Source organism: Buteo buteo, chromosome Z, assembly GCF_964188355.1.
Source record: "Buteo buteo chromosome Z, bButBut1.hap1.1, whole genome shotgun sequence".
Classification (NCBI taxonomy): domain Eukaryota; kingdom Metazoa; phylum Chordata; class Aves; order Accipitriformes; family Accipitridae; genus Buteo; species Buteo buteo.
In genome coordinates, this window is record NC_134204.1 from 15,963,666 (window position 1) to 15,989,087 (window position 25,422).

General features: G+C 40.4%; 1 protein-coding gene across 1 annotated transcript; it reads left to right on the forward strand.

Moving 5' to 3' along the window:
* C7 (complement C7) lies at positions 1-25,422 on the forward strand. The gene is made up of 18 exons (XM_075019692.1): positions 1-158; positions 450-505; positions 1,305-1,380; positions 2,327-2,468; positions 3,277-3,418; positions 4,249-4,387; positions 5,045-5,179; positions 6,354-6,597; positions 7,249-7,362; positions 7,785-7,951; positions 8,970-9,198; positions 9,772-9,943; positions 10,315-10,402; positions 11,774-11,906; positions 13,837-14,028; positions 16,335-16,431; positions 21,932-22,116; positions 24,047-25,422. The coding sequence occupies exons 1-18, from the start codon at positions 153-155 to the stop codon at positions 24,232-24,234; spliced, it is 2,505 nt and encodes an 834-aa protein (XP_074875793.1). The 5' UTR covers positions 1-152; the 3' UTR covers positions 24,235-25,422.

Sequence of the window (25,422 nt, forward strand, 5' to 3'; positions counted from 1 at the left end):
TTCAGCCTTTTTAGGGAAGGAAAAGCAGAATAGCAAGGCGCAGTGAGAAGAGACATACAGTAGCAGACAGACTGACTGACTCCTTTGGTTGCTGAATTGAGTAGAAGTGCTTTTCCCTGGTAATTGCTGGATATCTGAGTATTTCCTCTAACATGAAGGTAAGACAATTGCTTACTTAATTTGTACTGATGAAGTGAATACGGCAAGTACAATGAAATATTAATTTATATGGAGAAGTACTTAGTTGAAAATGTAATTGGGCAATATTGTAAGAAAGAAGAAAACTAAAAAACAACAGCTTGTACAACAAAGCTGAGGAAAATCAGTGTGGCACTGCTTTATTTCTTAAGCTGACTAGTATAAAGATTGCAGAAAATTAGAACAGCTGCATGAGCTCATGGAAAAAGCAGAAAAATAAAGTAAGTTTGCTTTTGCTCCTCTTTTTTCAGGTGCTGGGGATTTTTCTGCTGCTGGAAGTTTCAGGCTTCTTTCCCAATTTTTCCAGGTGAATATTTCTTTAGTAAATCACATGCTGAAGACTAAGCATGTGTAATTTAACAGACAACTTCTGGTGCGTGACATGGGGCAGGGCTTATAGGGGCCTTCAGATACATTTCCTGGGAGAGGAGACACCGTTTATTGCCAGCACTGCCGCTGCCATCAGTGGTGACAAGAGTGAGGCATTATGGTGTCCCTTACCTCTGCCCAGAGAAGTCGGCTGCCCTTCGGGAAAAAAGCACACAGCGGTGGTGTGAGCCACAGGAATGCACATCTGAGAAAGACGGCGCAGTTTACCCCGAGCCAGCCCTGATCTGAGGGGCAGGTAGCACCCTCGGTGCCTCCCACCGGCAAACTGGGTGTTTGAGAGCTGCCGTGGGCAGGTCGGCCGCACGCCACGGCACGCAGAGCCCCGGGCAGCTTCCCGCCGATCTCCACGCGTGGTCCGGCCTCTCCCTGCTTTGCAATTTGAAGCTGGTCTTTGAAGGTTGCGTTATGGTTGCACAAAGTGCTTGCTGATCTTCAGGCTAGGTGAACGTATCTAGTTTCTTCTTTTCAGTGACCAGAAAGCTCAAGCTGGGGCTGATTTAATTCTTACACATGAAAAGCAAATCCTAGTGGGTTTAGAGGAAGCCTGATCATACCCCTAATTGTTATTGAAGGCCTGCCTTGCTGTTTAGGAAAGTTTTGCACTAATGTTTATGGATGGAAATCCTTGATGATTTTCCTGTTTTGTTTTTTGTTTGTTTGTTTGTTTTGGTTTGTTGTTTTTTTTTTCCCAAATGCAAAAAATACTACTGGAGTAGCTCTTCCCCTCCAATCCATTGCCGCTGGAATTCTTTTGGTCCTTGGTCCGAGTGTGATGGCTGTACTCAAAAACAGGTATAGACAGACACACCTTTTCTGTACTCATGACTTCATAAGCATATACTTCTTTTCCCAGTAATTAAGGAGTCACTGTATCTTTAAAAGCCCAAATCAGATGTCAGACAAAAGCCCCAGCAGAACAAGAAGGTAGAGGAATAAAGAACTCAGAAGAGAAATCCTCCAGTCTGTCCCCAGTGTGTTCCCTTTCAAAGCTATGATATTCATGTTATAAAATAGTTTGTGCACTTTTTATTTTGGTGATAGTTCCAAAAGGCTCAGCTGAACTGTTTGGTAAACTGAGACATTCCTCCACTGGTGGTAGTTTAAACCAATTCTGCTGATTTTTCATCAGTGGAGTCATGTCTCAAGGAAAAAAACTTGGTTGCAAAGTATTATCCTCAATGAAAACAAGTTGATGCTTTTTACAGTGCAACTCTATTGATGTGCAGGACACTTGCTTTCGATTTTCCTTCTCATTTATTTTGATGTTGCATCAATTAGGGGGGGATCAGTCAAAATTAAATATGCACTATGAGTCAGTACTTATTCTTTTTAGAAGCAAAAAGTAGCCTTCTTGATGTTAGATTTTATCATCTTCCTTAATGACATTGTTTACTTTGAAGAACTTAGGAAATTCAGTCATGATTGGTCCTACTAAAAATGTAAAACAAAAGTGAAATTTGTCAGCACCTTTCTCTTGGTTTCAGTTACATATTAGATTTTTGACCAAACCAGCCAAGCTTATGCATCAGTCTAAAGACCTTATAGATAAAATAGTTGTCTTTCTATTAACTTGAGAGTGTTACCATATTGTGGTAATACCAAGTGTGGTTGTTCTCAGAAAAAAATAGTGAATGTCTCATTTCCTTATAACAGTAGAGTGGTAGCATTGTCTTGACACTAGTAAACTTTTCCTGCTTTGCATTTGGATTTTCTAAGATCTCCCTTGATTTGCATTCAGATTCGGAGACGGACAGTAGCAGTTTATGGCCAGTATGGGGGAAACCCCTGCTCTGGGGATGCCTTTGAAACAAGACCATGCACCCCCACAAGGGGATGCCCAACAGAGGATGGCTGTGGTGATCGGTTCAGGTGTTTCTCAGGTACCATCCAAGATCTTTTTCACCATTTTCTGGTCATAGAGTTAAGAAGATAACCTTGTTATCTTCAAACTTTAATAAATGGGCAATGGCTTTGCAGAACCCTTGACCTACAGATAAATTTGATTTAGGTGTATGTTTCCTTTTTTCCCAGCCTCAACTATGCATGTTTTTAATTTCATCTGTAGTATTGCAGAGCTTTGCAGATAATATGCTGTAGCCCTGGTAGCCTCTCTAAGTCATTCTGCCTTATTGATTCGCCCCAGAGTACAGGTTTTTTCATTATGAGAAGGTAATTAAGGAGTGCAACCTTAGATGTGATTGTTCAAAGCTGTTCTAGGCTATATCCAAACATCTTGGAAATCACCTGGGTCATGGAAACTAATGCTCCCCAGAACACTCCTCATATCCAAGCAGCTTCCATTACCTTCACAAAAAAAAGCACATCATCTCAGTAGGTAGATGTTTATCACAGAGAAACATGATAAACATGTTTTGGTGCTGCCAGAGACATGATCACAGTCAATCACAAGTGATAGGGTCAAAGGATGAAAGCTCAGGAAATAAATTTAGAAGTCAACTGTTTTATTAATAGATCATAAGCCTTGAATGGCTGTGGTTCCCTCAAGTCTACTATACATTATTTCTTTATGTCTACATTTAGTGTTGTTTCATAAGCCCTCCTGTTCATCATAGGAGTGAACAAGTTCATTAATGTAGTAGATAAGTGGGCCTTCACTTTGATATTAGGTGATTTATTTTTAAATGAACAAACAGTTCTCCTTTCCCCTTGCATTTTGCTCTGATTTAGGTCAGTGCATTAGTAGATCTCTTGTGTGCAACGGAGATCAGGATTGTGAGGAAGATGGTGCAGATGAAGATCGATGTGAAGAGAAGACGACTGTATGTGATATTGACAAAACACCTCCAAATTCAGAACTTACAGGAACAGGGTAATGTTCTGTGCTAAGTTCAGCAGTACTGGTGCCAAATGCATTTACATTTCTGTTGTATTTACAAGCTCTGGCTGTGCAGATAGGCTTCCTGGGCCTATGGTAAAACATCCCATATGTAAAAGTGTTCAGTACAACAGCCTCCATGATGCCAATGGCTGTGTGCAGCCAGGATGTACAGGCCCTTTGATCTGAAGCACAGAATAAAGCCTTTTATCTTTCATTCCTGCTATTGAAAAATATCTTTTAAGATATGAAATGAATGTTAACCAATAACACATGATCATCAGCTTGGAAAAAATGAGCAAGCAAGGCTCATTCTTTTTGTTCATAGCTGTTGCATTTAGTATTGTGGATCTATATGGGTTTCTGTTTATATAGCCCATCTACAACCTAGCAAAATAATTATCTTAAGTTTCTCTAGTGTAGTTGTATCACCTGATATGTGCTATAATTCAGATACAATACAGAAAACATTTTGGAATGGATGCTCTCTTGTTTCTGTGTTCCATTAATTAATGGAACAATAAAAATAAAATCAGTTGTGATAGACATGAATGTCTTCATGTTAAGAGATATTGATACATGTTCATTTTTGTTGGCAAATCAAGGGCAACATTTTGGTTTCCATATCATAACATGCTATAGACATTACAGTTCTGCAGGTATAGAAGTCTATCAGTTGATATCCCCTTTTCTTGGGTAAAACAGCTTATGATCTTAATCTGCAGGTACAGCATTCAGTTATAATTGCTTGGTAATTTTTGCCTCCTGTAAAATAATTTGCTACTTCTCTGTCTTAATGATCTTTCATGTTTTTCTTCTCATAGCTTAGATGCCGTTACTGGTGAGACTAGGGGAAGAGTCATTCATACAAAAAGCTTTGGAGGACAATGCAGAAAGGTCTTTAGTGGCGATGGGAGAGAATACTACAGGCTGAGTGAAAGTGTTCTTGCTTATACTTTCCAGGTATGTTTCCATTAAGGACAGCTTTATATTTAGAGTCATGATTAAAACTGGGAGAATGATGGAAAGCTTGTAGGGTCTCTTGGCAAGTAGACTTCCCTAAACACAGCTGAATGACACCTCTTCCCTGTCTGCAGTTGCTTATTATTTTGAAATACAAACTGGTGTATATCTTGCTAAAATGAAAGGAAAACCCCCTGTAATTCCTTAAATGTGATTTCTAATACTTTCACAGTTAGATTGAGTGTAAAGCCATCTCTTTAGCATAAGTAGTGGCCTGAATCACCCTAAGAAATGTTATGTGCACAAGGCTAGGCTTTGGGGTGCTTTGCAGAGATCTTCCAGAGATAGGCTTTGTTTGAAGTCACTGTCTCAGAGATATGGTTTGTCTCACATTTATCAAAGGCAGGCCAAGCAATCCTTAATGTAATCCTTAATCCATCATAATGTAAATACTTAATATGCAAATATATAAAAAAACATATACAAGTAATACTTTTCCAATAGTGTTCAGTACTTTTTATGAAATCTGAAATGGATTCAGCCTGAACAACACATCGGATTTTTTGCATCAGGAAGGACTTGCTTTACTCTGTAAGTTATTATTTTTAACATCCTTCATGAAGCCCTTTATACAGAATTATATCTTTCATCTTCTAGGTTAAAATTCAGAATGATTTCAGTTATGAGTTTTTCAACAGCAGCTGGTCTTATATGAAACACACAGAGAGGTATGAAAAATCAAACAGTGGACACAGTTATTCACAGAATAAAATTCTGCAACACAGTCAAAAGGTATGTATAAATTGCCACTGTGGCTTAGCATTTTGCATAAACATTTTCATCATTTTTTTCATGTGCTTTTATAGTGAGAAACAAATACTATTTTATCCAGATATTTTGGCACAAAGTGCATGACAGAAAAAATCCCATAAAAACTTTACAAAGAGATCACTGGTTTGGTTATCAATTAAGAAGAGTTGGCTGCTGTTTTTACTTTCTCCATTTTACCTCTTAGTAATTTATTTATTTCCTAGCTGTTTTCCTCCCTATTTGAGGAAGAAAAACATTTGCTTCTTCTCATAATTGATTATTTTTTTCCATTTTCTTCTAATGATTTACTGCCCCCCCCCCCTTTTTTTTTCCTTATTACCTCTGTCAGTATCTTGGAGCAAAAAAATTGAAATAATTCTGTGATTAAAGTTGATTTATTTTAAAATACATTTTCCATTAGTACAACTCCGTTGAGAGATCTGTTGTCTTAAACAGCCAGGAGGTCACAGTGCTTATGCCTTTGACTTATTTAAAAAGGAGCATTAGATAAACAATTTGAGAGTAACTATCAATTATGAGGTATCATCAACTCTACCTTATAGCAAATGAAAACAAGTAACAAATTTATACATTTTATGGCACCCAAGCTCATGTTATCACACTAACAATGACATATTTGAAACTTAGCATAACAAAGTTCAAAAGCAACATTGGGAGGCTGAGGTGAACTATATTGTAAAGGCATATAGGATTTTATAATTCAGCAGAATTCTCAAAATGGCTAGAGCCCCTTACAAAGAAAGGCTCCTCTAGACAAAACAGCGTGCAAAGATGACCTTTCTAGTGCCTCTCATTTGCCTTCAGACAAAGCTTGTTAACCTGCTACTGCCAGGCTTCTGGTGTTGGAAAATACCATTAGCTTTGAAGAGTTGTATTTTCCATTCTTATTTGTTCTTATGCTAGCTTTCATGTATGCAGGAGGAAAAGAAAGATGTTACAGCAATTACAAATAAAGGTCCAAAAGATATTTCCTAACTTCAGGGTATTCTTTTTGCATTCACTGAGTTGCTTAGACATATCTAACAGCTCTGTAAATCTCTTAGTTTGTAGCCAATATAGCTTGCATGTCATCTGGCTAGTAGGAACCACCCTGATAGTGACACAGAGCATGACTGATGGCTTTTCCCTCCCCCAGAGTAAGCAGCTGATGGTTGTTGAGAACAGTGTGGAAGTTGCTCAGTTTATTAACAACCGCCCAGACTTTCTCACTCTTGCGGAGCCCTTCTGGAAGGAACTGGCCAACCTTCCAGTCATCTATGAGTACAACATCTACCGAAGACTTATTGAACGTTTTGGGACTCATTTCTTACACTCTGGATCTCTAGGAGGACATTACAAAGTTATTTTTTATATGGATACTGACAAAATGAAAGCAGAAGGTAGAGTACTAGAGTATTTGTTACAAGCAACAAAGTGAATAAACAAAAATAAAAATTTATTTGCATGTTCTTCCAGCTAATATCTCAAATAAAGTAAGAGACTTCTAGTAATCACCACATTCTTTTCATAAGCAAAAGAAAGAAGATTAGAAAAAGTGCTCAAACCACAACATTTAGTTCTAGATCTACATCTGTGACCTGCAGTGCTCTGGGTGGTAAAGATTTGATAGTTGGTTCAGGACCTCATCAGGCTAAACTTGAAATCTAGTGCCAATATAAATCTCAAATGATGTTAAAACTTAAAAGTTACTTGGAGATGAAGGTTGAGTAAAGCTGTGTAAAGGAGAATAAATTACAAACAGAGCAAACATTAGAGCGACACATATGATGGCACTCCATGTGGAGCAGTGCTGTAGAATTAGGGACTGCTGAGAAAAGAGATGAAAGAAACAATAAACTTTTTCCAGATACACCTCCCATCTCTCAGCCACCATCCAAAGGCTTTAGCAATGTGTCCTTCCTACAGGATGTGCTAGTTGGTTGCCTTCTAATTTAGGCATAATACATGACATCTCAAGTCAATGGGAAACTTGGAAATGAAACCAACATACTTTCTGTATACAGTATTGTTAATGGATCAATTATCTGCAGGTATGAGCATAAGAGACATGTATGAGTGTACCACATCAGGCTGGAATGCATTCATTGTGAAAAAGAAGAAAACAAAGTGCTCCAAACTGGATGAACTGCTACAGACTTCTTCAGGTAAATGTTGAACAGTGACTCATACAGTTGTCATGTCTCCATCTTCCATCTCCTCCTAAACAGCTGTCAAAATGAGGAGTAGGTGTTGATAGCTTTGTTGAACTCTATCTTAACATGTTGAACCCAGAAACCAAGTGCCTGGTTTAAAAGGCTCTCCAACACTTATCAATCATTGCTAATGGTTTCCCAGTAACTAGTACTTTTCTGGGCACCCTACATCAGGGCTGCCAAGAGACCTGCAAAACCAGATACTTCTTATATATTATCAATGTAGGAGCTATTAATCCAGGCATAGGTGGTTGACCTGCACTAATGAGTCCTTTCACTACTTGCTAGCATAATTTTTGCATGTATTGTTTCTATTTCCATTTGTAAATATAGCAATGCTGCTATTTTCTGTATTTTCCATGCTGAATCTACAGGAAGCAGTGGTAATAAGATTAAAGGAGACCCCTACATAGAAGGAGGAAGCCCAGGTGCTGTTGCTGGCCTTAGTTATCTAGAGCTGAATAATCCTGCTGGGAACAGTCAGAGATACTCCTTTTGGGCCAGATCAGTGACAGACTATCCCAGAGTAATTAAACAAAAGGTAAGGCTGTTTTCCTGAAGCAGAGACGAGCAGATGGGATCACCTCAAGGGAAGAAATGATTAAGCTATAGCTGGTGATTAATCAGGATGTAGTCTGCAGTCATTTTGTTTTCAGGTCACTTTACAAAAAAGAAAAAAATGTTCACAGGAAGAAAATGCCATATGATGTCAGCTGCATCATGAATCTAAGTCCTTTGGCAGGTCAATACCTACAATCTTAACAGCCCTCAGTGACTTTAGTGGAGTTGTGCTTAAGAATAGAGGACCACCCTAATATTGGAGAAAGCCCGGATTTGAGATATCCCCTTTCCTGAAATGCATATTGGCAGGTCTGTGTGGCTTCCACTCAGCTTGCCAACCTCTGTGTATCCCTTTTATCCCTCCTCCTTCTCTCTGCATCCAGAAGTTTACCATAACTGGAGAGTCTAGAAGCTAGATGCTTCAAAGCTGGGTATGGCCATATTCACTGCTACCTTGCCTAAGTCCCTTTTGGGAACTGCCCACATACTGCAGAATGCTATAGACCCAAAAGATTTCTGGCAGGAAGTTTTCATTTAAATGTAAAAGCACGGAATGTCATAAAATAGGCAATAGAAATGCAAAATGTTTTCACTTATTGTTACCTTCAATCACTGCTCAATGAAATATCATAATGGGTTGTTTAAATGCCCAGCTTTTAAGGCTGGGAATAGCTGGGTGAGAATTCGGGTTACTGAACATTGGTAGGCTGTGTTACACTTTTATCTCAACCATAATGTTGTAGCTCCAATAGGTTTAAACATGACTAATCTACCACTAGCTTTAAGGGATGCTGTTATGCAGAGCTGACTTTCCAGAAAAAGGTTAATATTAAATACTAACATAAGATTTTAGCTAGCTAGCTAGCAAATTAGGGCATCTGCCAACTCCCATGTGCAAGAGCGTACATCACAAATTATTTTGCATGATGAAATGTGCTTATAAACTCTTATATCCTGCTTATAACTATTTAATGTAAATGTTTCTCTACTGCGTGTAGCTAACTCCATTATATGAGCTGGTAAAGGAAGTGCCCTGCTCGTCAGTCAAAAAGCATTACCTAAAACAAGCCATTGAAGAATATATGGCTGAAAATGATCCCTGCAAATGTCAGCCTTGCCAGAATGGTGGTGAGGCAGCCGTGGAAGGAACTCAGTGTGTGTGTTACTGCAAGCCTTACACCTTTGGAGCAGCTTGTGAGCTGGGAACTCTTGTGCAAGATCAGCCAGGTCAGCACTCTCTGAACTCATGAGAGTTTAGAAGTGGCAAAATGTGCTTTCCTGCTTCCAGAGTCTGTCTGTCCCACTGCACACCCTGAATGAGTGTCTGGTGTGCAGTGGCTGCCTGGGTCAGATATTGCTGCAGACATGCAGCATGGAGAGGGTCATGCTGAGCCTAAGCCGTTGCTTTACATGTCCAAACAGTACTTAGCAAAGAACTGTTTTTATTATTGTTGTTAAATGCAGAGGACAATACTAACTGCTCAAAATGTAACCTTCTATAAATAAGTGTGCATACTAAATTAATGAGTATCAATAGCTTCAAAAATTTTTGCTTTCTGAGTTTGTATTTAGTTGTAGCTGATAGCTATTTTTTATGTTCTCTCAGACTCTGATAACATATAGACTCCATGGAATTATACTTACATAAAAGGCAAATTTGGGAAAGGTGAAAGATTAGATCATTGCAATCTGGAATTCTCTGTAACAGCACAATTTGGACCACCACTAGCTTTGAAAGGTCTGTGCCTTTGAAACACCTACAGGGTGGTTTAACGTGAAATATTCCCAAATGTTGCATAGGTGTTGTTGATGGACACTGGAGCTGCTGGTCTTCCTGGAGTCCTTGTTCAGGGGGACGGAAATCAAGGAGTCGAACCTGCAACAACCCCTCCCCGCATGGTGGTGGGAAGGCCTGCATAGGAGAGCAGCATGAAAGCAGACCATGTGAAGATGAAGAGTTGCAGCATTTTCGGTAAGCAGAAAAAAACATTTGGAGCACGACTATTGGAAGATTTAAAAATTTATTTCAGAAGGGTGCATAAGCTATTGAATTCAGGGAGAAGATCACTTACTGAGCTTTCATATTTAAGTTGGAACAAAATGAAATTCAGAAGCTGTGAATCTGATACAAGGTAGGAGTAGAAAATGGGGTAAAAGCCAGTAAACTTGACATCATTCTATTTAGCACTCTCTCAGATAGCCTGGCAGTGCCTGATTTAAGTGTAATTGTGATGTAAATGGGACACATAATAGTCCTGAAAATGGGCTTCACTGAGAAGTGTAGAATTTTGAAAGGAAGGGAGACTAAATTCAAACTAAATTGTACTTTTGTTTGCTTCATAGCTTGATTGAACCACACTGTTTTGATTTATCCATAACTCCTACAGAATTCTGTTCACCTCCTCCTCTCTTGGAAAATGGATTTGTTCAAGTAAGTTATTTCTCTTACTCTGTTATCTGTCCTATCCCTACCTGCAGTGTCTCTATTACAGTTAATACAGATATTCACTTGCAAATTTGTATTTATCTTGGCAAGCTTAGTGTCAGAGCTACTGTATAGCAGCTCTCTCAGCATTTCTCCCTAGCTGAAGTTTCCATGACATTAGCCAAGATTTCTTACTAGAAATAAAAGAAAACCAAAAAAGCCCCACCCCCAAAACCAGAATAAAATCTTTGCTTTTCTGGACCATGGTACTTACAGACGAATGTAATCTACTTGTCCTTTACCCTAAACATATTAAAAAGGTTCTGAGCAACATGAATTACATATTGAAGCACAGGAAACTAGAGAAAAAAGAGCACAGAAAGGAAACTGTTCAATGTCATCCAGCAAGTCCGTAATAAAATTATAAACAGATTTTAGGAATCTTCACTATACGCCCTGTAAATCACCATTGCACTTCCTTGTTCTCTGGTGAAACTATGATCTGGCATGGTATTTGGGTCACTGTAACTTGGGCCTATTTAACAAGGCAGACTAGATTCCTCCCTTGGAGGAATGGATTATGCCTTCTCCATCTTACAAGGCTGTCTAGCATCTTTTTGCTCAATGTATAGATAAAAGGATTAGTTCAAAATCCATTAGTTGCCTCTGCACAAATGGAGCCTGAGGCAAGATGCAAAATTTTGTGCTCCCTCTTTTGCCAGTGATTCTTTGGGGGGTAATCAATAGTTGTCTCCTCTATTGATATTTTTAGTTCACAAACTAAAGGTAAAACCCTGCAATTTGTGGAGTAGTCTCCATTTTTCATAAGACCTCTCCTTAGAAGACAGTGGGATAGAAAATGAGAAAAGATGTCTTCAAGTCCAGCTCTTTTGAGTGACCATATCACATTAACCTTTAGCAAGATGATAACATGCCATCCTAAGAATTAGCAATTGGAATTGATCCCCCCAGAATTCTGTTCAAGAGCTTATGTTCCCCCTCTAATGCTTAATAACAGCCATATTTGCAGTCAGCTTATGCACTGGCAGGAGAGTGCTCTTCCGTCACTGACATACCACTGCCAGAACCCTGTCACAGGGTACCTTCAACCCTAACCCTCCCTTTGCTATGTTAAGATAGCCCAAATATTGTGTATTCTACCAACTTATTTACAGCATTGTCTCCATTTTGGTCATATTTACAACTGTTGATAACCAGGATTGGCCCCAGTATTCTAGACACTCTCGTTAGTGCATTGTAGAGTGGCAATACTTCTCACTGTCCTCCACTACTGCATCCCACAGTCAAAGGGAGTTCAACACTGCTGGTGGTTCCTAGATTGTATATCCAAAATTTCACCTGTTCCTTTTCTTTCAGAATGCTGAAAACTCATACCCTGTTGGGAAAAGCATTGTTTACGCTTGCAGACATGGATATTCTCTTGTTGGTGATCCTGTTGCTAAGTGTGGCAGTAATCTGCAGTGGCAAGTTGGAGACCAATATTGCCAGGGTATGTCCAACTGATTCTTGTTTTGAAATACAACTCCTGAATTCCAGTGAAACATGTCTGAACATCTGCTTTCCAACAACAACAGGGGAAAAATGCACACCTGCATTTCCCAGTTCCCTAGACATAATCAGGTCTAAATTGACTTTTATTTTGAATCCAGATATTGTAATACTGAAAGAGAAACATGCCCATAAACTCTGGTTTTAAGGAAGGCTGGAAGTAAGGGAGACTAAATTCCAGTCCAGGAATTACTTCCCAGGGAAACAAACTTTGTTGCTTAATTCAGTCCCGTGGCTACATCCAAGAGCCATGGGAATGAGTCAATGTCTAAAGCCAGCTGAGGAAAAGGTCCAATGGGCAGCACTGGCCAACCACAAAGCTCTCAAATAACTGTCTTGTCTTAAGAACACAATGCCAAGGATCGCTTTACATCTTGGATGATCTCCCCACTTCACTCTTTTCCTCTAACCTAGTCAGTAACCATTAGGGTTTTTTTTTTTTCCCCTGCACATTTTATTTGTAAGTCAACTTTGAGTGTGACCATATGTGACGGAAAAGGACTTAACTGCAAGGTTCAAGCAAACGACTTGAACTTCAATTGCAGATTTAACTGCAAGGTTCAAGCAAATGACTTGAACTTCCTTGGCAGACTTAACTGCAAGGTTCAAGCAAACAACTTATTTGAACTTCACTTACAGACTTAACACACCACTATTGCAATTTTTTAAGGCAAAAGTAGTACATTATTACAACCACAAGCGATTCACAGCCAACCACAAACACATTTACAAACTTAAAGCATAAAAAATATTCACTTACCCCTCCAGGTAAGGGCTCTCAATCCCAGGGAAGTTACCTTGACTGGCATCCCTATCAAGGAGGGGGGACAGTTTCCTTCGCAAGTCAACGGTATAGTTAGAGAAGTAACTCCCCCCCTTCCCAACCTGAATCTTAGAGTTTTTATCCCCTGACTTGTGGAATGGTGTGTATGACTATGTCTGAGTGGATTATGATACATGCCTAAATGGATTATCTATATCTGAGTGGAGTTTCCCCTTATCTTTCCTTCATTGGTCTGTGGTTGGTTGAATACACAAGTTTGTCATTTGAAACTGAAGCTGAAACCCTCCAGGTCTGGGGTTTTTTTTACCTTGCTTCCTCAGCAACTGGATAGTGATTGGATTGAGACTCGGGGCATACTATCTGTTAAGGGACTTCAAGGCTCAGTCCAGGTTTTGGTTCTTTGAATGGTGCAGCCACTGCCCTGTTTACTTTAGGGTTTATCAGACAGCCCAGGGCTAAGCTGCCTACACCGCTCCCCGTGGGTCATCTCTGCAGAGAGACAGGGCCTCAAGGCAACCCAAGGCTGGGTCACTTTTGTAACCCCCCGTGAGTCGCCTGTGTGCACTAGACATGGTGAAACTCGTTTGTGAACTATGAGCCGGACAATCCACACACCATATAGACTTGGGAATTTTCAGACCTGCAGTTCAACACCATCCTTTTGTCCTTCCAAACAGGAGTGACTGCCCACAAATGCTAGGCCACACAGTTTAAATGCCATTTCTTTGTGTATGGCTACATGGTCTCCCAGGGTCCTGTGTGTATGACCTCTGTCTACGAGGATGTTACTCTCTAGTATGAACCCTCAACAGAAGCATGGGTCCTAAGAACAGAGAAGCCCTCTTCAAGCTAGGGCTGGACCTGCAGGCAGTAGGAGAAGATATTGTCACTCTGTCCTTGGTATTGCGTACATTTGGCTGGCGTGATGAGTTAATATCCTGTGCTAACATGATTGATACATTTCTACATGAAAATCAGGTAACCTTACCCCTCAATTTGTTAAGGAATTTAGGAGAAGATAAAATATGTGACTGCTTTCCGCAGTCCACTGATTCACTGTGACTATCTCAAATGCTTCAATCCTTAGAAACCGCTTGTCTCCTGCCTGTCCTGGAGGGGGGTTTGCAGGGAGAGCCATGGAAACCTGTATATGAGATCGGTGAGAGAATAACTCTGTCTTGTCCACACGGCATGCACTTAGAAGGGGCACGCTCCATTTTGTGTGAGCCCAGTCTCAAGTGGTCTCCTGACATGAAGACTATCCAGTGCAAGAGACCAGGTAAGCCATTGCACTCCTCCAAGTGCAGTGCAGGAGTTTCTTTCCTCAACAGACTATGGCTTATGTAGATAAGATATAGATAGAGCTATAGCTGATATAGTGATATAGAAGCTGTACTTTTATCACCAGCAGGAAGTGCAGAAAACATAAGCATGTGTTTCCTGTGGGCTGTTCAAACAGCCTTAAGACATTTCTTGTGAGGTTTCCTTATGACTTTTTGCTTCCCACTCCCCTACTGATATCAAGTATCATCACTAACAACATTTTAAGGGATTGCCTGGGATGTATGCTGCCTATTCTGCCACCCAAGTATACTTCACTTTCCACCCATGTTCTGTAACACCACCACCCGGTGAGCTGCACCTTAGCTGTTCAGTGCACCAGAGCCCCTCATGGCAGAGAAGGACAGGGCTAGATGACTCCTTTTGCTTATCTGACAGTCACAAAACTGATATGGAGTAAATCTCCAGAAACTGGAAGCAAGGGGGAATTGCTCATTCAAGTTCATGGTAACAGCTGTTTAAGCACTGGGTTGATATTGGCAGGCATTGGCAGAGAGGGAAATGGGCTATAGCATACAGCAGCTCTAAGTCATCCTTTCCAGCTGTGGAAGGCAGACAAGGCTTTCTCTTGTGCACTCCCACGATGCTGGTGAGTGACATACAGACATCCAAGCACCTTACTGCTTCAGGCCAGTCACGTCCTCACCCAAAGTCCCAGATGTTCTCATACCCCAAGGGAGACACTTGCTTGGGACAACAGCCACTGCTGTAGAAGACCAGCCATGTCCCCTACATTTCATGTGTGCCCTCTCCTTACCAGCCAGCTGTTGCCTGAGGTTGCCTGACTTGAGGGAAGAGGCAGGTGACAGTCAGGCTTGGACCTCACAAGGCAACAGCCCTGTGAGATTCTCAGTGTAAGTCATCAGCTGCTGCGTCATATCCACATGCACAGGAAGCGTAAGGATTTCAGGAGTAACATAGCTGTACATAAGCAGCTTACTGCTGCTGAAGTGCTAAAGTACCGATGCTGAAGTACTGCTGCCAATTACTCATTAGGCTTTAGCCTTAGTGACTGATTTGCATTGGGTTTTGTTACATTATGTATTCAAATTCCAGTAATAATTAAAACAAGTTTCAAATGCCTCCATTTTTAGAAACATCTTGTTCCTGGCTGTATGGGAGCATTACATTAGTACAAAAGTTAAAAAACAAAAAAGTGACAACAATTAGATTAGAATAACAATTAGAACAACAGTTTAAAAGCCAAGGAATATAAGATAAGAAGGGTAAAAACTAAGAAGATATGTATACACAGTCACAGTGGCACACATATGTTTGGATGAGAGTATTTAGTCAGCAGTAGTGTCGGTAACAGTCAACTGCACAACCAAAAGCCCTAGGTGTGGCGGCAAGACAGTGATTTTTGGTGGAAGTTTCCCCTCTGCAGGAAGACAGGGTTATGCCTGCTGTCTGTATTGCAATGCACTGCAACTCTCTCTCTTTTTTTTTTCCCCTTCTCTGGCAATTTCTGCGTGTCTATTTTGCTCAGCAAGTCTTAATCCTTAAAGGAGATTTAAAAAAAAATTCTTTTTAAAGGCAACAATTTTCAGAGTTATTAAAGTTTCATGTTAAAGTAGGAAACTACAGACACCTAATCTAAAGAACAAATCAGGATAAAGCTTTCTCAGAAATTATGCCCATACAGCTTTAGCAAAGTCTCGCCATTACTTGATACAGAAATCTCCAGAGGAATGTTTAGCAAAGGCCTATTTCATTTTCAAACTTGGCATACAACTTAGCACTCAAAGAACAGTACATGTGCAATCATGAAAATTCCTGAAGAATCACTATTGCTTTTATTTGTAAAGTTAGTGCAGATTTAGGACTAATGATGGAACTTGCAGTTTTCATTATCATTAGTGTATAAAGATATTCAGGTTCACATTTCTACATAGGACTTTGGAGCCTTAGGTTTTCTAGTGACAGTAGTAAAGCCAGTAACTCTGAAACCTAATGATGAAGTTTTGCTAGCTATGATTCAGCACTGCTAAGTTTAGCAGAAACAAACAGCTGCTACAGAAATGAGATGAATGTTTAAACTTGAACATAGTACCTGTCTCCTTCCATCTGACTCATGACCCATGGATAAATCACTGAACAGTAACTTTGCAAAGTGTATCATATCTTTTTAATAGTGTTGATTCCTTCCATGCAGTAGATACTTTTATTGAACATGCAGAACATGCTTTAACAGCCCTTGTTTTTCTGACCCTTAATAGCACTGTCTCTATTCTTCTACCTCAGTGCCCAGTGTGAAACCAGAAGTGACAGAGCCTAAATGTCAACCATGGGAGAAAGTGCATCAGTCACAGTGTGTGTGCAAAATGCCCTATGAGTGTAGGTAAGTTCGGGCTCAATTTGTCAATTACTTCCTCACTTTATTCAAGACCAATTAAATTCTTAAGTCCTCAGTCCATGACAGATGAGAAAGCTTTACTCATATGAGAAGGAGGCATTATACTTTGTTTGTTTTACAGCTCAATCAATGCCCTGTTCATCACTTACCTGCCTTGTCAGAGCTGTCAGTGGGTTTTAGCAGTGATGGAATTTGGTTGGATGACAGAAGGTGAAGGGATAATTTCAGCTCCACTTGATCTGTGAAGTAGATGGAAAAAGATAAAATGATATTTTGAAGATTTAGAAGATTGAGGGAAAGTTAGAACAGAGGCCCTTGGGACATAAACCATCAAAGCAGTAAGATAGTGAAATAAAGCAGATTTCTTTTCCCTGGTGAGGGACTGGAGAGTCATGAAGGGCACAATAATCTAATCTCCCATTTACACAGCAGTTTGCACAGACAAGTCACGTCACCTTTCCTGACCTCATAACTTGCAGACCAGAGTTTATTGTTTCCTGTTTGATCTAAGTCTATATTCTGCAATAAGCAATGCAGGAGAAATGCAAGGAAATGAGTAACCCTCTCGGTTCTTTGCTAGACATGGAGGTAAGAGAACCAAAATAGAGGAGGAGCAAGAATACACCTGAGACCACCTGGTGCTGATGGCTAGATGTGCCAAAGAGCTCAGTACTCCAACATCTGGGCTGGTTGCATAGACTAGACGAAGTCTCCTATAAAGTCATCACAGTGGGTGTGAGCTTTGGATATGAAATGTGGCCAGGTTTATGTCACAGCAGAGCTGAGCAGTTTGGAAACTCCAGGATAACAGACCAAATTTATCTTATCCTTGTGTAGTAGTAGGAAGAAAATTTGAAGTTGTCTCAAGTGATTTCAAGGTAGCAGAACTTCTCAGTGGAGGATGTGTACTTTCCGTCAGCCTGCATGGTAACTCTGGTTCTAAGCCAAAATTAGCATACTTTGAACATCTTAAAATTAAAATTGGTGAGCCTTGTAGATCCACTGGGGACTTCCCTAGGGTCTGAGGCCATCGTCTTGTATGTGAAGATAAGTGCCAGGTTTATAACAACTCTGCTAAGACTCTATTCTTGTCCTTAAATACCCAAATATGTTAAATAATCTGGTCCTACTCTTTTTGTCTCAATACTCATTGAGGTGAGGTATGGGTGTGTTGAGGTTAGTTACACAGAAGAAAATGGGATTCCATAATGCTAGGAAGGTCTTGGGCAGATTTACAATAACCTTGGAGGTTAAATTAATTACATTCAGTTATGCATTCAAGCTTCAGTTATAATTAATCTACTACTTGCATGTCTCTATTTTTTATAATTATGTTTAAAATGGCAGGAAGATAGATAACAGTCATTTCTGTTACCTGATGCCATCTTTTCACTCTGTCTTGAAATAACACATCTAATAATAGAAAGATAAATCATCAGCTGTCAAAGCAGACTAATCTGCCAGCCTGTTAAGGCTGTAGGAATAAAGCATGTAAGCAGATCTTGGTCCTTCCTCAGAGAGCAGAACTTGGCTTGCTTTGCTGTGGCAGTGACTTTCAGCAGCAGCCTCTGCTTGGAAGAGAGCTGGGAACAAGAGTTCACGTGGGAATTCAGAAACACCATGGTTTCAGATCCATCCTACATCCTTTCAGTTTCCAAGAGACTAGCAAGGGACTTCCAGGGACAGCACAAGAACCCCACAACAGGCTGATGAGGGGTAATTTTCCTCATGACGTGGTGCCTTAGCCTACATCTTATCCTCATCAATCACGATCCTGGGCACCAGAGCTGCTAAACTGCTAAAGCAGCTCCTGGTATAGCTTTGGCAACAGCCAACTCCAGATAATTCCCAGGCACCGTGCAGAAGTTACTAGGGTCAGGGACCATTCCTAACAGGCAATCTGATGTGTTGCCTATCTTCTAGGGGCAAAGAGAGTTTAACAGTATGGACACCAGTTATTCTGTGTGAATTGGCCCCAGTGCAAGGAAGGGGTCAGAGCACAGTTAGTATGTTAATAGAGATGAAACCTCAGTAGCTAAAGACTGAAACATGATATTTTATGATTTTTAAATACTATCCCCTCTTCCCCCCCCACCCCCACTTATTTGCATAGCATCTATGTATCTCCTAAGAGTTCTTGGCCTGTGTTATATTAAAACTTATGGTCTTGAATATAATTTTAAGAAGTTAAAATAATTTCCAGCATGCTGAATTTTTTACTTTTTAGTTTCACTGAAAGTTGCCTGCCTCTCATTGTAGGTGAAAGGGAAAAAAACATATCTGCTGACTTATATCTGCTATTTAATTTCTCCCAATATGTGCTTTAGTAACAGCTTGTTCTTATCCAAGCCTTCTTTTTCAGGTAAAAGGTATTGAATTTCTCACATTCACTTTACACAAGGATTCTTCCTTGCCTCTAATACTTTTTATTGCACTGCTGTGGTGCTCCCAGACCTGTAATATCCTTCCTCAGCAATGAGTGCAAATTACTAATTTCTTGTATGAGTACAGATTCTCCATCCTTTTTCTTATGCATCTGAATATGTTGACTTCCACTGGCTTACTCCCAGCTGACCCAGCCATAGCAAATACATGAAGCACTCTCAAAACAACTTGAGGGTTTATACTGTAGCTAGAGGTTAGTAATATGGACCATGAACTCCCTGGGTTCAACCTTGGCAGCTGGTTAAATCAGCCTCCCTCCCCTGTTTTAGGTATTGCAAAAGTGGTGCGAAGCAGACAGGTTAGTGCACTTTTGCCTGGCCTTAATCTTTTCAGCTAAATTAAGATGCCTTTTATATAAGTTTTTGACCTTAAGACTCAGATATTGAGATTTATCACTCAGGCAAACAAAGGTGGCCTCTGAACAATTTTAAACATAATAAACAACTTAATGATAGATTAGATGCTTTACCTGGATCACACCTTGTTCTTCCAAATTTAAGATGTTATTTAAAGATGAAGTTCCTCTCATACCTGTGTCTGTAAATATAATGTTAACATTATAAATCAGTGCACTGCTAACTCATAGGCTGTGCAGCCAGACAAGAAAACAATATCATGCAGAAAAAGGCTTCCTTTATCAGCTGCTTGGTGCTGTGTATCCATTGAGCCATCCTCTTGTTGTGCCTCAGAATAAGAGGGTTAACCTCATTCTTTATGTTAACAGAAGAGCATTAAGGAAAATTCAGGCAACAAACTGAGGGATTTAGTGGCCTGTATTTTGACTAAGCACAGCAGTAAAGGGACCAACTGCAGCTGAGGATGCTAACTTAAGTAGGAGATGTAATACAGTTAATAATCTTTTAAGACATATTTGGTTGCAGATAGATGCAGCAAAGTTTTTAAGCTCAGCTGATAAACTCTGTGCCAAATTTTAAATATCTTAAAGGTGCACTATGTTACAGGTAGATTAAACTTTCTGTAAAGCCAGCTCTTTTAAGTGGCTTCAAAATCATCTCTCAAAGAACCATTCCAAAAGCTTGGAGCAGGCACTTTTCCTCAGTGCCTTATTTATAGATCTACCAAACCCCACTTCCTAATTCCAAGGGGAAGAAAAAAAAAAAAAAAGGAAAAATTGCCTTAACACTTGGCCAGCAAGTGAGCAAGGTTTGAGTCAGGACTTTCTTACTAGACCTTCCCTCCTCCAAATTCCTCTTCCCTACTCTAAGCCACTTTCATAGGTACTGTTATCCTCCCCTTCAAGCAGCCATGTGAAACTCATTAGGGTCATTTGCTTGTTCCTTGTCAACCTCTCCTCCCCACCAAACACCTATTTAGCTGAGGTTGACACTTAGAACTGACCCATTAGACACTGGAAGTTTCTGTGGGAGTGTTTGTGAGCTCAGAAGGAGGATCTGTGCTGAAAATAATCTTTGGAGCCATATTTCAAAGCTCTCTGTCCCCTGGAAGCACATCTCTGCTCTTTTGTAGCCTGCGCAGCACCTTACATGTGGCTATAAAGCGCATCCTGGAGAGCACAGGTATGCCCTGCTCAGGAGAAGCATTTTTTTGTTCACTCCATGCGGATACCAGCGATGGCATTGAGAACAAGTGGAGAAGCTTGGGGTTTGACATTAAAATCTAGAAATAATGGAAAGGCTTTTTCCTCCCATACTACACTTTACAGCATGAAACACTGTCATGGTTTAACCCCAGCCAGCAATGAAGCACCATGCAGCCACTTGCTCACTCTGCCCCTGGTGGGATGGGGGAGAGAATCAGGAAAGAAAAAGGGCTGAGAAAAGAACAGTTTGATAGGACAGAAAGGAAAAACCCCCAATAATTATAATAATAACAATAGTAAAATGACAATACTAACAAAAGGATTGGAATATTAAAAAAAAAAAAAAGGTGTACAATGCAATTGCTCACCATTCGCCAACTGATGCCCAGTCAGTTCCCGAGCAGCGATCTACTCCCCCCCTCCCCCACCCCGGCCAACTTCCCCCCCAGTTTATGTACTGGACATGATGTTACATGGTATGGAGTGTCCCTTTGGCCAGTTTGGGTCAGCTGCCCTGGCTGTGTCCTGTCCCAACTTCTTGTGCCCCTCCAGCCTTCTTGCTGACTGGGCATGAGAAGCTGAAAAATTCTTGACTTAGTACAAATACTACTTAGCAACAGCTGAAAAAGTCAGTGTGTTATCTATATTATTCTCATACTAAATCCAAAATATAACACTATACCAGCTACTAGAATGAAAATTAACTATCCCAGCTGAAACCAGGACAAACACAAATGATGGCAACTTTCCGGAACTGTCCTCAAAGAAAACGCTGTTTAAGGTTGTCCAAGAATTGTTGTTACCACTTTTACAAGCTAATTTTTGTAGGTGTTAGAACAATATCTGAATTTCAAGAAATAAACAAGCAAGTTCCCTGGATAAATAGAGCAGATTTTTCATAAAATTTCTGTGGAGATATATATGTATTTCCAGAAATATTTTTGGTCTCTGATGGTGGATCATAACATTTTATTTAGTAAAAGCTGAGGCTTTTAAAGGACAGCAAAGGTCTTCAAGTATATTCTAAGGTCTTACAATTAAGAAATACTTATATTTTAATATATGTGCATGTGTGTATATATCATTATACATATATGAAATGTTTTCTGTGTATGTACTTAGGTGCATGCGTGTGTAATATATTAGAGAATAATTGAGATCTGAACACTTTTTAACTGAAGTCTTGCTCTCACTGAGAGAGCTCTCTACTGAGGCCAATGGCAAATACCCAGTAATATCCCTGTCCTTCAGAGGGAACAGATCCTGTCTTTGCTGAGGTGCAGCATCCTGTGGAAAAGGAAGGAGTCTGAATTATTCACGTGTCTATGTCTCAAGTTCACTTGCTGCACTCCTATGATGTACTTCAATGAACAGGGAAATTGCAACTGGACCCTGAATGTTTTCCACTCCCTCAGCTCTTTTTAAGAGGTACCAAGATAAAGCACATTTAAATAGTGTGATCCCTGCTTTTGTTTTCAGCCCTTCCCTGGACACCTGTGCTACAGATCAAAGAACCAAGAGAAACACACCTTTAACTGTTTGCAAGATGCATGCCTTGGAGTGCATGGGCAGAAAATATTCTCTTACTAATGCAGAAAACTGCAAAATACCTCAGGCAGCTGAAATATCATGTGGATCGTGCCGTTCATGGGAAAAATGCGATGGTAAGAGATTCTTCACAACTGTAAGCAAAATTGTTTATATGACCAAAATGAAGTCTTTATCCCCAGTTACAAATTAGCTGCAGGTCTGTCCTGGTATGGTATCACCACATGCTCCCAGAAGCACCAGGCACTGCTAAGCTGGTTCAAACGATCAGCCCAGTGATGGTGTCCAAACATGCCAGGAAGCTCCAACCATAGAAAAGAAAATCCTGCATGATATCGTAACAAAATGCACTATCTACAGCTAAAGTTTATTCCTAGTCCCTGTTAAGTGAGTTACCCTGCTGGTCCTCTGGAATTTTTGGGTGAAACCCTTGCCCTACTCTTTTTTCACTGTATCCACCTGTTTCAAACTCCTTAACATAGTAGTTGTGGGAATCCTTACTGCCCACAGGAATAGCTAATCCTTTTCTGAAATTTGCTGAGCAGTCTCCCCTGCAGGATTTTGTGGCAACGCATTGGATGTCTTATTCTATACTACCTAGGAAAGCCACTTACTTTTGTTTGTACTTCACTGCCTATCCCCAGTTTCTCATATTATGATAAAGGTGAGTGTCTCTTCCCTCAGAGGAAATAGTCCCAGTCTTCTGTAATCTGTCTGCAGTGGAAGTTTTCAGATTCCCTGATCTAATTTCCGTGAGTATCCTACACTACATTGCATTTAATGGAGGGTTGCCAGAAATGGGAACATAAAGAAGTAAATTAGGTTTTTAGAAGTGCCCTAGATAGAGGCACAGTTATTGTCATATTTTGAAAATAAAAAAGATTACTTGATAGGAGTTCATCTGTTTTGTCTAACAGGGTTGAACAGACAAAAATAATAACAAAAAAAGATAATTGAAACTGTCTGGAGCTTCAGCAGAGACAAACACAGGCAAAAAACCCACCCCATACAACACCAAAACAAAGACACAGTTATGAAAAATAAATCTCAGATGGGACCCTCTTTTTATCTGATTATTTAGCTGTTGTCACTGATAGAACTATGCACATTTATTTGTAGGAGTAGATCGTCTGATCTTAGAGAAACTGCCTGTATGTAAATAAAGATACCAGTTGTAAGTGTCTGCATGGTCAGTGTATTACTGTCCAAGGACAGATCTCTCGTCTTACATGTTATCTGGACTCTGGAGTAGTAGATACATGAACTGGTTCAAGCAGTAACATCATAGAAGTCTTTGAGAGCAATATCTCAGACACCTTGAGCAAGCTTTTCCCATATACACAATCAGCCTCTCTAAGCAGAGGAAGCCCCAGCAGTGCACCACTCATTTCCACTTCTAGTTTTTCCACTGAACCTGAATATCAGCTAATGTTACTTCTGGTTAGGAAAAGAATCATAGAATCAGAGAATGGTTTTGGTTGGAAGAGACCTGTAAAGGTCATCTAGTCCAATGAGCAGGGACATCTTCAACTAGACCAGGTTGGTCAGAGCCCCGTCCAGCCTGACCTTGAATGTTTCCAGGGTCGGGGCATCTACCACCTCTCTGGGCAACCTGTTCCAGTGTTTCACCACCCTCATCATAAAAAATTTCTTCCTTCTACCTAGTCCAAATCTACCGTCTTTTAGTTTAAAACCATTACCCCTTGTCCTATCGCTACAGGCTCTACTCAAAAGTGTGTCCCCGTCTTTCTTATAAGCCTACTTTAAGTGCTGAAAGGCTCCAATAAGGTCTCCCCGGAGCCTTCTCTTCTCCAGGCTAAACATCACCAACTCTCTCAGCCTGTCCTCACAGGAGAGGTGTTCCATCCTTCTGATCATTTTGGTGACCCTCCTCTGGACCTGCTCCAACAGGTCCATGTCTTTCTTGTACTGAGTCCCCTCCAGAAAATTGCTGTCAATCCTACAGTTTTGCTGGAAACATTTTAGTCTGTTTTTTGTTGAGCTGGATGCCATCCTGAGTTGTTTTTCCTGTGTGTTTTTGCTTAGCACAATCCAACAGCTGTGTTTGTGATGAAGACGGGCTGTGCGAGGAGGGAGGCATCCAGATCTGTGCTGAAGTGACTGGCTCTGCTGCCCATCGGACCATGACTGAGTGCGAGGCTGGGCGGCTCAAATGCCAGGGGGAGACTGTCACCCTTGTCAGCATAAGGCCCTGTGATGTACAGAGCAAATAAGACATGTTACGGTTCATTTTGCTTATTGCCAGGGGATATGTCAAAATGTGTCAACTCTTGGGCAGGACGTACTTCGAACCTTGCTCTACCAAATGTAAGCTCTGCTGTGAAGTCCACCACAGCTGATGAGACTGTGTGCATCAGCTCTGGCCGGCTCTGAATCAGGGCCCGAGGCTCTTCGTTAGGCAGAGCTGCACTTGCCACTACTGGTCATGGCAGGACTCTTGCTTAGGCCCTGGACTTAGCGCTGGCAAGTTTACTTCACATTTCCATCAAAATTAAAAAATATTGCTGATGTGCAATTGCCGAAGTAGCATTTATAGTAATGGATTACAGTGTCTGATATTGTAAAAACATTTTTCTTAAAGCCACACAAACATATGCATGCACTGAGTAGATTTAGATTGCAAAAAACCCAAAAGAATAAGTTTTACAGAGTAAGAGGTATGATTCTTCTCTTTTAATGAAGTAAGTTCTTCCTACTGTGCCTTATTCAGTTGAGCAAACTATGGATGGTATTGAACCTTTTGTTGAACCTGAAGCTCTTAAAGGTCAAAATAATGTGCATTAATAGTAAAACCTGCTTAAAGTAATGAGAAGACTTCTATGCTTGCAGCTTCTTGTACACAGAACCACTTCATTAAGAGTCTCCATTTTACATTGTCATAACTATTATCATGAGCTACGTTTGTAAGCACAAGTAACTCAGTTGCATGTCACATGCATTTATGTTTGTGCCAAGACCAGTTTCCTTACAGACCATTGCACACACAGGCCTTCCACCACAGCAAAACTTTCTCAAAGGCAGCTATTAGGGAAAGGATATCTTCAGAGAAATGGAGACACTCTGCATGCAGTCCCCCTGGAGATACCTTTGGACAATCTCCTAAGACTGTTCCTGAATAAAAGAAGTCTTTTACACTCTTTCCTTACATAGCTAAGCATGCTGTCTTGTGTAGTCAGACAGTGACATCTTTGTTCACGTATGGTGTACCTTGCAAGTCCGTTCAGGTACCTGTCCTGACAGTCTGATCCCTCCTGCCTATTCTCAGATGCAAACAAGGACAAAGGGCTGGATAGCAAGTGCTTGATCAAGCAAGTGCAGTACTATCAGCAGGAAGCCTGTATGCTTTTTAAGTGACAGATTTTATCTCTTACTATCAATAAATACCTACCAGATAAAACATC

Excerpts from the sequence above, each read along its gene's own strand:
- C7 (XM_075019692.1), top strand. Across the intron at positions 5,180-6,353 it reads TTCTGCAACACAGTCAAAAG|AGTAAGCAGCTGATGGTTGT; the intron begins GTATGTATAAAT and ends TCCCTCCCCCAG. Across the intron at positions 22,117-24,046 it reads TTCATGGGAAAAATGCGATG|CACAATCCAACAGCTGTGTT; the intron begins GTAAGAGATTCT and ends GTTTTTGCTTAG.